The 13,450-nt window shown below is 46.9% G+C and overlaps 8 protein-coding genes across 8 annotated transcripts in view; 5 read left to right on the top strand and 3 right to left on the bottom strand.

Moving 5' to 3' along the window:
• Positions 1-174: 174 nt before the first annotated feature.
• Positions 175-726, top strand: CYBJADRAFT_174137 (flavin reductase family protein; the record flags this gene model as incomplete). Its single annotated transcript, XM_020216542.1, has 1 exon — positions 175-726. The coding sequence occupies one exon, from the start codon at positions 175-177 to the stop codon at positions 724-726; it is 552 nt and encodes a 183-aa protein (XP_020069313.1).
• FRD1 (fumarate reductase) lies at positions 598-2,317 on the bottom strand. The gene has a single exon (XM_020215436.1). The coding sequence runs from the start codon at positions 2,194-2,196 to the stop codon at positions 778-780; it is 1,419 nt and encodes a 472-aa protein (XP_020069312.1). The 5' UTR covers positions 2,197-2,317; the 3' UTR covers positions 598-777.
• Positions 2,318-2,445: 128 nt separating this feature from the next.
• On the top strand, positions 2,446-5,503 carry FYV8 (Fyv8p). The gene has a single exon (XM_020216977.1). The coding sequence runs from the start codon at positions 2,491-2,493 to the stop codon at positions 5,155-5,157; it is 2,667 nt and encodes an 888-aa protein (XP_020069311.1). The 5' UTR covers positions 2,446-2,490; the 3' UTR covers positions 5,158-5,503.
• On the bottom strand, positions 5,161-6,009 carry SKI6 (exosome non-catalytic core subunit SKI6). Its single transcript, XM_020215435.1, has one exon. The coding sequence runs from the start codon at positions 5,905-5,907 to the stop codon at positions 5,209-5,211; it is 699 nt and encodes a 232-aa protein (XP_020069310.1). The 5' UTR covers positions 5,908-6,009; the 3' UTR covers positions 5,161-5,208.
• Positions 6,010-6,279: 270 nt separating this feature from the next.
• On the top strand, positions 6,280-9,155 carry YPP1 (Ypp1p). Its single transcript, XM_020215434.1, has one exon. It carries the CDS (start codon positions 6,295-6,297, stop codon positions 8,668-8,670), a length of 2,376 nt encoding a protein of 791 aa, XP_020069309.1. The 5' UTR covers positions 6,280-6,294; the 3' UTR covers positions 8,671-9,155.
• On the top strand, positions 8,941-10,032 carry LEU2 (3-isopropylmalate dehydrogenase; the record flags this gene model as incomplete). Its single annotated transcript, XM_020216541.1, has 1 exon — positions 8,941-10,032. One exon carries the CDS (start codon positions 8,941-8,943, stop codon positions 10,030-10,032), a length of 1,092 nt encoding a protein of 363 aa, XP_020069308.1.
• Positions 10,033-10,061: 29 nt separating this feature from the next.
• Positions 10,062-11,378, bottom strand: RLP7 (Rlp7p; the record flags this gene model as incomplete). Its single annotated transcript, XM_020217387.1, has 3 exons — positions 10,062-11,021; positions 11,136-11,197; positions 11,287-11,378. The coding sequence occupies 3 exons, from the start codon at positions 11,376-11,378 to the stop codon at positions 10,141-10,143; spliced, it is 1,035 nt and encodes a 344-aa protein (XP_020069307.1). The 3' UTR covers positions 10,062-10,140.
• A 1,758-nt stretch (positions 11,379-13,136) lies between these two features.
• RFX1 (Rfx1p) overlaps positions 13,137-13,450 on the top strand; it is a gene marked incomplete at both ends in the record, with an annotated part of 2,439 nt that continues 2,125 nt past the window's right edge. The window contains one exon of the mRNA XM_020213770.1: positions 13,137-13,436. Within this exon, the coding sequence (XP_020069306.1) occupies positions 13,137-13,436 (300 nt within the window). The remainder of the gene's footprint in view (positions 13,437-13,450) is intronic.

Here is a 13,450-nt window from a genome sequence, read left to right as displayed (position 1 = left end):
TTTACTCCCTCATCGCCCAATGCTTCCCCGGGACATATATACATAGTGGAAAATTCTTCAACATTTCCACCTCTGAATCGTGGCAGATCAACACCAACAGGCCTCCAGATGATGCTAAACAAGCTGCTACGAAGATCCGTGTCCACCGACACACATGCTCAGTTCCGAGAGGCGATGTCCTCCATCGCTTCTCATGTCATGATCCTCACGGCTGCTTCATCACAGACCTCCTCCCCGGTGTATAAAGGTGTGACGCTGTCGAGCGTCACGTCACTTTCCATAAACCCTGATCCAATGGTGCAGTTCAACCTGATGAAGCCGTCTCTGACGTCCACGTATCTCCATGCGTACGAGAAGTTTGCCCTTCATATACTCACGCCTACACAGTACAGCTGTGAGTTAGCAAGGCTGTTTGCACGCAACAGGCATTATGACGACTCACTTGGAGAGTACGTACCGTTTGAACCGTTTAAACATCTCTCGACAGAGGAATATGAGATATATGACAAGGCCACGGGCTGTTCCTTGCCCATCTTGACCAAAGTTGAGAGAATTATGATCTGTTCAAAGGTGAAGAGCCTACAGGTGCAAGATCATGAAGTGTGGATAGCCAAAGTTGACGAGGTTCTGAACAAGACCGATGAAAAGACCGGTGGACTGCTGAATTTCAACAGAGAGTTCCACACAGTGGGCGAGGACTTGCACAAATCTACCAAAGTTGACTAAAGCATGTGTATAGATAGGTATGTTCTATATAATGGCATTCACAAGGGCTCTTCAAAGCTTGTACTTCTCAGCAATCTGCTCGCCAGCCCTTGTTCCAAACACAACACACTCCAAGAGGGAGTTTCCACCAAGCCTGTTCTTGCCATGGACACCTCCGCTGACCTCGCCAGCAGCGTATAAGCCTTCAATTGGCACGCCATCTTTGTTGAGGACTTCACCGTTGATGTCGATCTTAACACCTCCCATTGTGAAGTGCACCACGGGTGTCACTTCACCAATGTACAAAGTGGTATCAGGAGAGACGTCAGGGAACACGTGCTGCTTGAACTTACGTCCAAACTGGTCCTCTGAGCCATTGGAATATTCCCTCAGGAGTTCTATAACCTTTGCACTGTCGTCGCCGAACTTCTCCGATAGAGTGGTCTCTTCAATGAGGTTCATCTTCTTGTAGAAGTCGATTTGGAACTTGAAGTCCTTGTACATATCATCGCTCAAGACCAGGTATGCCTTTTTGCCCTCTTGGGCCAAGATTGCCTTGCTCACAGCGTCTCTCGTGTCCAATTCGTTGACGAATCTGTCGAATTTGGCGTTGAGCAGAATACCACCAATGCCTCTTAGGGACTCAGCTGCGAGGAACTTCCAGTTGCTCTGAGGGTCATCCTTCTTTATGAAGCCAGTAGGATGGATTTGGACGTATTCCATGTCGATCAATTCACCACCGGCATTCTCCAATATGACTTGGCCTTCACCTTGAGTGTTCTTATCATTTGTCGTTGGGAAATCAACGTAATGAGGTGTGTATTTGCTTAGCAATTCCTTCGAATAGCCAAATCCACCTGTTGCAATGACAACGTTTGAAGTCTTGATCGTGGACTCTTCACCGCTGGTCACATTCAGATACTTCACACCTTTCACTTTGTTATCGACGATATCTAAGCCCGTGAGTTTGGCACCGTTATGAAGCTCAACCCCAGGTTGCTCCTTGACCTTTGCCAGCAGCTTGGAAATGATTTCAAACCCAGGTGGCACACCCTCAGATCTATGGGTTCTCGTTTGAGAATGGCCACCAAGTCTGTTCACAACGTTCAAGGGAACACCAATGCTCGTCTTCAGCCAGTCAATTGCCTTCGTACTGTCGTTGACGAGGACTCTCTGGAGATCCTTGTCACCGACGTGCTTGGCACTGTTGATGGTGTCGTTGTAGAAGACCTCGAACGAGTCCTCGATGCCCTTCAGCTTCTGCGTCTCAGTATGCATTCCGTTGATGCCTGAAGATGCCTTCATGGAATTACCACCAAACTTTTCACCTTTCTCCAGCAAAACAACTGGAACGTTGCGCAATAGCAGTGTATATGCAGACGACAGTCCAGCCAATCCGGAACCAACGACAACAACGGGTGGTTTCATATCTGTACTCTCCTCTGAGGGATCCTCTTTTGTTAGTTTGCTAAAATGATGATTGATGGACATGTAGAGAACGATGATTGATAGTATGACCAGCAGATATTTCATTCTCCTGAAGGAGATCAGTTTCATCCAAAGACTGGTGGGAATAGTTACCTTTTTATACGCTCGTTTGCCAGAAACGTATGGGCTTATGGGTTGATTAATACAAAGGTGGAAAGTACATAAAGTATGCAAGGATCTGCTGATGATTATGAGGTGTGGCTTACACCCGGACACCCATAAACCCGGACACCTATACACCCGGACACTAAGCACCAGTATCACGTGCTGCCCTCGGATATTGTGTGTTTTCCGACCATGCCTCCCACCAGTGTCCTCATTACCCGGCCTCAAGCCGTCTGTTTTGTTTTCGGGCCCTCCCGGATGTCTGGGTTATTGTCCCGTTTTGCAAAGCTCCCAAAGCAAAGGCACACAAGACACAGGACAAAGGGACACGGGACAAGCACATCAACACCCGTTGGCGAACTACGTGGAACACAACAATGCCAGGGGAAGAAGTCCATAGACACACATCGACGAGATGGACCAAGGCGTCGAATGCGAACTACGACGGCGATGATTGGTGAGTATGCCACTGCGTTGGTGATTGTGTGTATTGAGTACCCGTATGCTAATGATGGAACAACTAGGAGTGATGATGAGTTTGACGAGCAACGAGAAGAGGAGCAGGAGCAGGAGCAGGATCAAGAGCGAGAGCAGGTGGCAACGTACAACGAGGAAGTCACCAAGACACCGGAGATGACTCTGAAGGCGAAGTTCGACGCGATGGAACTGGATCAACAAAAACCACGCGACAGTGTTGATGAGAAGAAGAGTGAGGGTGATTACGACGACGACTACCAGCCTGTGGCTGCTTCGCACTACCAACCTGCGCTTGGTGTTGAAGAGGATACCCAGGAGGGCTACATCTTGGAGGAGGATTCGTTCCATTCCGACGATTTGGAGGATAAAGGCGCAGAAGACGCTCAACATGTGCCAGCACATACCGATGAGGACTTTTACTACGACCCCAACGTTGCAACCAGCGCCTTTGAGCCTTTCCCAAGCGAGATGCCTGAGACTGAAGAGGAGTTCATGGCGATGATGGAGGCTCAAAAACAGGCACATGAGGAATCGACGGTGGAGGGAGCGACCTCCCATGACGCTGAAACTATCAAGAGTGGTGGGAGTCTGCCTAGTCACAATGCTGGGCCTGTGAGCGAACAGAAGGAAGAGGAAGAGACTAATGATGGAAACGATGATGATGTTAATAACAATAATGACGATGAAGACGCCTATAACGATGGTGATGACGAATACGATGACTATGTGCCAAAGCAGAGTCATTTCCGTTCAGAATTTATCAAATCACCTGAAAAGGAGAGCTTTGAGGTTACACGTCCTCTCGAGTCCGACACCAACGAGGTGGAAGATCAACCTCAAGAAGCTGAAGCTGACAATGCTCGTACCACCGATATACCGATTATCGTGGAACCAGTTCATGAGCCAGTAGCAGAATCATCAGCAGAAACAAGTGCTGAGCACTACGATGTCTCAGATACAGACACACTACACATCAATGACTCAAACGTCCAAAGTAAGGGCTCCTCCATAAGAGAGATCACCAGAGATCAGGCAGAGGCTGAAGGTGGCTTCACCTCTGCAACCATTCCAAATTCTGACAGTATACCGGCAAACTTGGAAGAACATGCCTACTTGAGCGATTTGATCAACTCGCCAATTCCAATGGATGAAGATGCCGAACAGAGTAATGTAGAGCATTACTATGTTGATGATTCCCTAGACGTTCCAAAGGAGAACAGGGATTCGCAGTTCTATTCCTCCGTGAGTGATTACTTTGATGAGTACGCAGATGAGGATCAAAGCCGTGATCACTTGGAACTGGCTAAATCGAGATCCAGGTCTTCAGGCTCGTTATCTACTGGAAGCTACTCCCTGAGTGAGCATAGGTCTTCAAAGCTGAGTGATCGTACCCCGAGTTTGACCAACAGAAGCTTTCAGATATCCGAAGTCCAATCAGTAGCAGGGTCTACAAGAGATCTTGACATGGAACAGCAGCAGAAACAACAACCACAGCTGTCCCATTCACAGTCCCAGTCCCAGTCGCAGCAGCCTGAAGCCGATGGTCAGTTAAACTCTGCGTTGTCGATAAACATGGGACACTGGAGACCAAATACTGAGAGCTATAGAGACCAATTCATCAATGACAGTGCGGTGATCCCACCTCTACCAAAACTGGATACTTATACGAGAAATTCAATGGGCGAAATTGTCGAAGATACAAGCTCTATTGCCCCTGTTGTCACCAATGATTCAAACCATCTCTCTGTATCCGGTTCTCAAGGTAGAAACATGTCTATGCTGTCTGAGATGGAATCGTCTTTTGAGGTGCAACCCCCATCTCAGAGCTTGAAAGAAGGGGTCTATACGACTCCATCAGATACTGTGTTACCGATTCATATCCCAATTGATACGCTGTCATCGTCAAATACAGACTTCTTCAAAGAGCATCTGTCCACTTCAAGTCTAACAACGGAAGATCATGAGGAAGAGCCTCCTCAGCAACCAGCTGTCCAACAACGCGAGCTTGGTAAGACCAAGCCTGTGAGTTATAATGTCAAAACTATTGCGTCTTTAACAGACCCAAAACAGAGGATCAAACAGTATCAAAGGGCACGTGAAGAAGAGGCAAACATTGATACTGGGCTGGAGATCTGGATATCGCACGCACTGGATAAAGTGGAAGTTGTTAGCTACAAGAGTAGCAATACATCTCACGTTAAGAAGGCGTATGCAGAGGCGTCGAACTTCAGCAGAAGACATACCAATATGGGCTCATTGCTACACAAGAGACGTGTCATTCAGGAGACCTCCCAAACTGCTCACAGTTTTGCCAAAGGTGCCAAGGGGATCTTCTCCCGTGGCAGAAAGATGATCAAGAATGAAATAACAAAGGCTACGTAATAATTAGTGCAAATAGGCATTCAACCATAGATATACATGTGTGTGTAGCATTCACTTGTTTGCAAGTTTCGATAGTCGAAGTTCGCCATGTCTTCTCACTTCCTTATCCATCATATCCCTAATCCTATGTCCTCCAGCAACTGCGATGGCCAATACGCCTTCTAATTTGTCCAGTGGGATCTTATTCTCCAGTATAAGTAACGCCAATTTCTCACTTTTACCGACGATTCCAATGGTGAGGTAGCTTAAGTCGTTCTCCTCCAGCTGGTTCAAGTCCAGCAATGGCGTATTATCATAAAAGCCTGCACTTACACTGCTGATGTAGTCGTACATTGCAATACCTGCATCGATCAATGCCAACGTTATGCTATTTGTCACTGCGCTGATCAACCCACCATCGAGCGTCAGTACATGGCACGTGATGGATATTGTCGTCCTTGGATACTTATCCGTGATGATGCTCTGTTCAAAGGTTCTCTTCAGACTCGTGATAATCTCCTGAATTCGTCTCTCGTTCTTGTTTCTTCTCTTCCTGTCAATCGACGAGAACGGCGTCACGTTCAGCGATATGTTCAGCGTCGCCTCCGTGGCTGACAGCTGTGACCTCGAAGGGGGCTCCATAGGCCCTTCCACGATACAAACCACCTTCGAATTGCCCTGTTCAACAAAACTCGACCCATCTGCAGAGTTAGGATGGGTATTAATACGGCACTGGAACCGACGAAGCTCGTTCCAACGACGCCCATCCATACGGAGCCCCTCCGGCGAATATATCTCCTGTCTCGACATCACTCTGCTCAGACCACTCGCTCTGTATCAGCTCAATGGTGCAATCTCAGCCCACAGCTCAACACAACACCACCATGGCACCGTATACATTATGCCCTGGTGGAGGAGAAAAGTTTTACGGCCCACCGCGGCCACGATGACCTTGGTGTCCGGGTGTTTTGCAACGCGGTGTCGATTCGTGCGGTTGGGAGCCCTGGCGGGCAGTGTCTCCCAAAAGGGGAAATATTCGCGGGACGTGATGAAATCAGCCGCTGGAAGTGCTCTTCTGAAAGCGTTTCGAAGCGTTTCGAAGGGAGGTTCACAGTATCAAAACACACAGCCAACGAACAGAAACGGTGCGCGGCAGCGATGGTCAACGTGAGAGAGCTGCCATTGGTCGATGAACAGAGGGCGCTCGGTGTCTGGCCACGAAGCGCCCTTTCTCCCGCGGAGAATGCTTCAGTGCTGGACCAGCTGCTGAGCATTGAGCACAAGCTCGCTGTGTTGATACACGAGGACCCGTTGATGGAGCAGGGCGGTATGGTGGAAAGGGCGCTGCCCGAGCTGCTGGAGGAGTCCGACTGCTTCGTGAAGAGCATCGACGATAAGAACTGGGAGTACTCCCTAGCCGCCACGAACTTGGCGTTCAAGATGGTGTTGCACAGACGGTTCGAAGAGGCGCTGGGGTTGTTGCAATCCGTCAAGGCCTTCCCTCCCGACCGCTTTGGGAAGACGTTGGTGTATAAGAAGCACTACGTGCTGTTCACAGTGTACAACGGTCTTGGTGACGTGGCGCGTGTCAAGTCGTCGCTTGTTGATGGAATCAACGCTCTTGCCTCTGTGCCAACTGCTAGTGAGCTGGAGACAACCAGATGGTTGACGTTGATCTACGATGCGTTCTATGACAATTTCACGTATGCGTCTGTTGGCGATGTCGATAAGCTGCTCAAGCACAAGAACTTTGTGATCTCCTACTTCAACTATCAGAGCTCGAGGGGGTTGCTCACGGAGGAAAATGCGAAGGAGTTGAGGTTGTACATCGTGCAAAGGGCAGAATCGCTGATCGCATCAACGAGCTTCCCGAAGGCCAATGAAGTGAACAATCACGAGTTGGAGGAACTGATTGACCTCGCATCGTTGTCGTCGGTTCTTTCTCCAAGCCGTGTGAAGTCCTTGGTGGAACAGGCCATTGCAAAGACATACCAATCGCACATCCTCATGAGAGCGTACATCAGGGCGTTGGTGGCTGAAAAGAGCTATGGAGAGCTCAAATCCGTGTTAGAGGTTTACGAGGCATATGTCCATGCGTTTTATGAACAGAATAAGCACAAGTATTTGGATATCGTGTCCATTATTCAAATTCAAAAACTGGTTCTTGACTACGGTTTAAAACATCGTGTACCCTTGAACTTTGAGGATTATCGCTACTTCTCTGACAGAGTGGCTAAATTGGAGGAATTGCTGAAGGAGTTCTACACAATTGCAGGGTTGGACAAATTCTCTCAGTTTGACGTGGCACAGTCCTTAACCACGCCAAATAACGTTGTTGTTGACGAGTCCCTGGGAAAAATCCTTGCTGGTGTTTGGAATACTCTGGGTAATGCAACCTGGACACTTATAAACGATGAAGAATACATCTATTCTGAAAATTCATCAACTGTTAAAGCATTGGAGCATTTTAAGCACTCGATTTGGTTGCACACTGAGTATGAAGCTGTTTTCAACTATGCCAAAACCACGGCAATCTTGGGTAATATTAAGGAGTCATTCAAAATCGTCAAGACATTGTTGCAAAACGTTTCAAAGACATCATCAATCTACTTTCAATCATGTCATTTGTTGGCGTTGATCTTGTCCATTGAAGAAAATAAAGATGAGGCTTATAAGGTTATCGGATTTCTATCGTCTGAAGTTGCTGAGTTCATAGAAACGTCACCTATCCCATTACAGTTGAGGGACGTTTTCCTTCAGATTAAAATGACACAATTGGCTATTATTCAGTCACTATTGGGCCCGGAACAAGCACTGGACTCACTTCCAGAGCTGTTCGCCTTGTTCCATAAACTATATTCCGATTTCATCGTGAGCAATGTTGCGAATGGAGATGCCCCATCACCGGAAAAGTCTCATAAGCACTCATTATCACTGGCACGTACTCAAACGCTCCAGAAAATTCAAAAGATCAAAACCATTGGGCGTAAGGATCATAAGGAAAAGACTGCGCAACAACAGATCACCATTGACCCACTAGCAGTGGCTATCAAGCAAAAGCTTCAACAGGTTTGGCTCCTTGCTGCTAATATATACTACCAGCTGAACCTTCCAGTGGAAGCAGAAGAAGCAATTGTCGAGAGTGAGAAATGTTATAGACCAACTTCCGACTCGCATGTTGCGTTGGCGTTGCTGACTTTGGACAAGAGACCGGAGTTGAGCTTCAAAGAGTTTGACAGCGCTCTTTTACTTGAGAAACTATCCATCCCTGCCGTTGTCGGATATGCCCAATTAGTGTTGACCGCTAAGGAGTCGGTGTTCATCTCTGAAAGAGACCAACTCGCTGCCATCTCAAGGGCAAAGATCCTATTGGAAACTGCCAGCGAAACGTTTGCAGGAGCCCATACCTCTGAAGTTTGGTGGCTATTATCGTTAATCTATGAAAGATTCAATGACAACAGGCTGAAGGGATCTCTATGGAAGTGCGTGGAGTTAGAAGAGATCAGACCAGTCCGTTCATTCACCGTTGTTTAATACATAATCTTTATATATAACAACTCTTGTGAAGCATCCCACCCCTCGTGGGTGTCTGGATGTTTATAGTTCGCCGGTACCGGAGAGCTTCCCTCTCTGTCTCCCCGAGCCCCCGAGCCTGGTGATGCGCCGGCACCGGAGAAGGGCCACTGGGAGAGTCCGTTGAGTGACAATTTATCGAATCATACGCATTTTTCCACCGTCCACCTCTGTCATTCTCTGCTTGTTTCTCTCCATTGTTAAATATCATTGCTACTAGCTCACACAACCATGCCAGAGAAAACAATTGTCGTTCTTCCAGGTGACCACGTCGGTACTGAGATCACTGCTGAGGCCATCAAGGTCCTCAAGGCCATCGAGGAGGTGAAGCCGGAGATCAAATTCAACTTCCAACACCACCTGATTGGAGGAGCTGCTATCGATGCCACCGGTGTTCCATTGCCAGACGATGCCTTGGAGGCCTCCAAGAAGGCTGATGCTGTTCTGCTCGGTGCTGTCGGTGGTCCAAAATGGGGTACCGGTGCTGTCAGACCAGAGCAAGGTCTTCTGAAGATCAGAAAAGAGCTGAATCTTTACGCCAACTTGAGACCATGTAACTTTGCCTCCGAGTCCTTGTTGGACTTGTCTCCAATCAAGGCCGAGGTTGTCAAGGGCACGGACTTTGTCGTTGTCAGAGAGCTTGTCGGTGGTATCTACTTTGGTGAAAGAAAGGAGGATGACGGTTCAGGCGTTGCGTCCGATACTGAAACATACTCTGTTCCAGAGGTTCAAAGAATCACCAGAATGGCTGCATTCATGGCCTTGCAACACAACCCACCATTGCCAATCTGGTCTTTGGACAAGGCCAACGTCTTGGCCTCCTCTAGATTGTGGAGAAAGGTTGTCACTGAGACCATCGAGAAGGAATTCCCACAATTGACCGTTCAACACCAGTTGATCGACTCCGCTGCCATGATCCTCATCAAGAACCCAACACAGCTCAACGGTATAGTCATCACCTCAAACATGTTTGGTGATATCATCTCTGATGAGGCATCTGTCATTCCAGGTTCTCTGGGTTTGTTGCCATCTGCCTCTTTGGCATCTCTGCCAGACTCGAACAAGGCCTTTGGTTTGTACGAGCCATGCCATGGATCTGCTCCAGACTTGCCAGCTAATAAGGTGAACCCAATTGCCACTATCTTGTCTGCTGCAATGATGTTGAAGTTGTCTTTGGACTTGTACGAGGAAGGTGTTGCCGTTGAGACTGCTGTTAAGCAAGTTCTCGATGCTGGTATCAGAACTGGTGACTTGAAGGGAACAAACTCAACCACCGAGGTTGGTGATGCTGTTGCTGAAGCCGTCAAGAAGATCTTGGCTTGAAAACGTGCTACTCTAGTTACAAACATATTATGTATTTAAACGAAACGAAGATTTTCTATTATCATATCTTATGCAGATGTAGTGATGAGACTTGAACTGGATTTGAGACTAATTCTGTTGAGAAACAAAGTCATCAATATCAATCTCCAAGATTGGAGCAGAACCAGAGTTCGAAGTCTTTCTCTGCTTCTTTGCCTCCTGCTTCTCCAGTTTGCGTAACTTGGCTAATGGGCCATAGCCTACAACGTCCTTGTTCAACTCAAATGGATCGAGGAAATGGGTCACAGTCTTGAAGTTGTCGCCAAGTGTGACAATTTCGTGGATGATGTCCTCAATACAAATGATACCTTCGTCTCCCAACTTCTCCTCAACCAAGTTGTTGTCGTTCAACTTAACCTGTCTTGGCTCCTCGTCGTTAGCTTGTTTCACTGTGACGGTTGCTCTTTTCTGGACCAACTGTCTAACAGTTTGCAGAGAAGGTTGGCCTATCACAGTGTATGGAGAAAGGAGCTTCAACAATGGGTACACGGTCTCTGTGAGCTTCACAAAGACACCAGAGTTGATCTTGTTCAATCTAAGCAGTTGAAGAACTTTCTGGACTTTGGAAGGGATCTTTGCACCTACTGGGCCTGGGGTTCTGACTATCAAGTAAAGAGTTGGTTTACCAGAGTATATCTCTTTAGATTTTGATCCATCTTGAGCGACTCTGGAGATGTACGATTTGGTGTTGGATGCATCACTCACAAGCTTTGATCTCTCAACTTTAGACACCCTCTTGACTCTTTCCTGCTCTCTTCTGGAAGCCAATGTCTTTGCAACAAGGGACTCAGCACGTACAAATCTCTTACTCTTTGCAGCCTTTCTCTTCTTTTGCTCTTCCTGTCTCTGGCGAGCTTTCTCCTGCTTTTCGATTCTGAGTCTATCAGCGTTCTTTCTCTTACGGAGAAGAATCTCAGGGTTTGAGTTAAGTTCAACCATTCTACCTTTGTCTGAGTGAAGAGAGAGAATGATATTTTATGACAACTTGAAGAAGCTCATCGCATTTTTTTCACTTCCTTCAGAGGTATAATTAATACCCAACCGAAGGAAAATTTTCCACACACAGTGTGCCTTTACCAGATGAGCTATGTCACGTGACTTGCCCTCTGCCACGGTGCTCATAACCCTGTGTATTGTTGGCGTGAATACAAGTTTAGCAATTAGAAGGGGAGGTTACTTGTGAACCAAGGTTAAAGTTTGCTAGGAAAAACATACATGCTCTTCTCCTCGGCAGCCAACTCCTTTTTTTGCGAAACCAGGTTGACGGTTGATGCTGTTATTGTAGGAGGTGTAATCATCGTTGTCATGGAGACCAGAGGACACGAAAAATTCTCTTGCGGAAAATCTACGCCGTGCACTATGCGCTGTGCTGCATGGATTTACGTTTTTTTGCGGGAAAATTTGGTGAGTTTTGCGGGATTCAGAAATTTCCAATTCTGGTTCCCGAAAAAGGGGTGATTAACACCCAATCGGGTAATTCGTTAATTCCACGAGAAAAAGATTATCTCCCAGGCAACTTCAACGGTTTTCTTCGACTCATTCGAATACGACGAGCGAGTGTTGTAGTTCAGGTTATGCCTCCTTTTCTTGTGGAGCTATGGAGTAAAGGGGTTAGTGGAGGTCATGTGGCACCCCTGTGGACTGGGTTTGGAGTGAAAACCGTCGAGATGACGTATATATAGGCGATTCAATGAAGGGAATGTAAAGAGTAATACCTTCTGGTAGCACATCTTCCTTTGCATCTTCCTTGTATGCTCTGTAGCATTCTTCGCTACCAATGTGCACCACTAGCTCGGGGACTTGAAGCTTTAAGCACGTGAATCCATGAACCACCGTGTGTCATTGGCTGTGGTTGCCTGATACCGGTGAAAGACGTTGAAAAAATTTGAGATGTGAACTGTGTGTTTTTTGCTCCGATGAGGCTATTAACCAAAATAAAACACACGTTCGTCTGTCATTGTAAATCGTTGTCGGCTAGATTTTACCGTTTGAAGTTCCCAATCCGTCCAATGCGTAGAGAGAGGCCAGCTGCTATGGGGGGCTTATACCAGCTGAAGTTGTGTGTAAATGACTCAACTTTGGGACCATCAGTCTTAACGGTTGTCACAGAGACAAATTACCTACATATCTCATCGACACCGCAGGCGAAGGTCCTCATTCTGTGCCTTAGCGCGGAATATCTCCCACAACCATTAGTTGGAACACGTCATACGGAGCCAATTGCCTCGTAGTCTCTGTCATCGAAAGGTTACTCCAACATACACATGTCCAGAATCGGCTGCCCTTCTATACATGTACGGTTTTCTATGGAAAGGAAGAAAAATCTAGCCCTATATACAAAAATAAAACACTCATATGCATGTCATGGCCAACTGGACAGAATCCTCCAAACAATACATGATAAAGCCTCCAAATTCAACAAGCATACATCAGATCCAGCCCCAATCGCTCTCTATAGCTCAAACAACTCGAATCACAGCTTATAACTCCTTCAATCCCCCCAGACAGTATCGATAACCAGCCATAACACCTGTCTCCGCCAGCGCTACATAACCTTTCCTAAAAGGGAACATCTTTACATCCCCGAGAACAGAAAAAAAGATCTGTGGCCTCTTTTTGTGGACCGAGAAAAAAAACAGCAAAATAAATTGAAGGGCGCACAAAAAAAATTAAAACAGTGGAAACCACAAACACGGTGTTGATTTTTCAATTGAAGAAAAGGGGAAAAGGATAAAAAGCTCAAACGTTTGTGTTGATATATCCTCATAGTATTCCCTCCTTCTTATAACATCGAGTTCTACAGAACAGTTATAAACAAAGAGAAAGACCCGAGAAATCGCATACTATAACGGCCTTCTTTTGCTCATTTTCTTTCGTTGTGTTTTGCCTATTTTCCTCATAACTCTGGTTACCCTTTGGGAATTTTTTTTCTCCTCCCTTCGAGTTCTTTTTTCTCTTTCCCGTTTGATCTAATTGAGAAAGGTGGGAGGGACTGAGACTTTGATACCGGGCGCTGGGTTCAACAGAAGGTTTTACACAGAGCGGTTCAGGCCATTTTAGTAGTCATGTCCGACAATTCCAACGTTAATGGTGAGAGCAGAGGTTCCCAGGCTGCTGGGGGTGAAGCCGCCCAGCTGAAAGCGGGACAGGCACCTCCTATCCAACAGCAGGTTGCACAACAACAAGTTCAACAGCACCATCACCAGCAGCAGATACACTCTCAGGGTATGAACAACGGAAGATCCGGTGGTGCAATGGTTGGCGCCGTTTCAATGGGCACGCCTAATTTCGTTCCAATGATGGGAACTCATTACCCGCCAACTAATGGATTACAGCACTTTCCATATCAGCAGCAGGCGATGCAAGTACAGAACCCATA

Source organism: Cyberlindnera jadinii, assembly GCF_001661405.1.
Source record: "Cyberlindnera jadinii NRRL Y-1542 unplaced genomic scaffold CYBJAscaffold_11, whole genome shotgun sequence".
In the NCBI taxonomy this organism is placed as follows: domain Eukaryota; kingdom Fungi; phylum Ascomycota; class Saccharomycetes; order Phaffomycetales; family Wickerhamomycetaceae; genus Williopsis; species Williopsis jadinii.
Note: the sequence above shows the minus strand (reverse complement) of the source record. Positions and strands in the feature narration are given on the sequence as shown.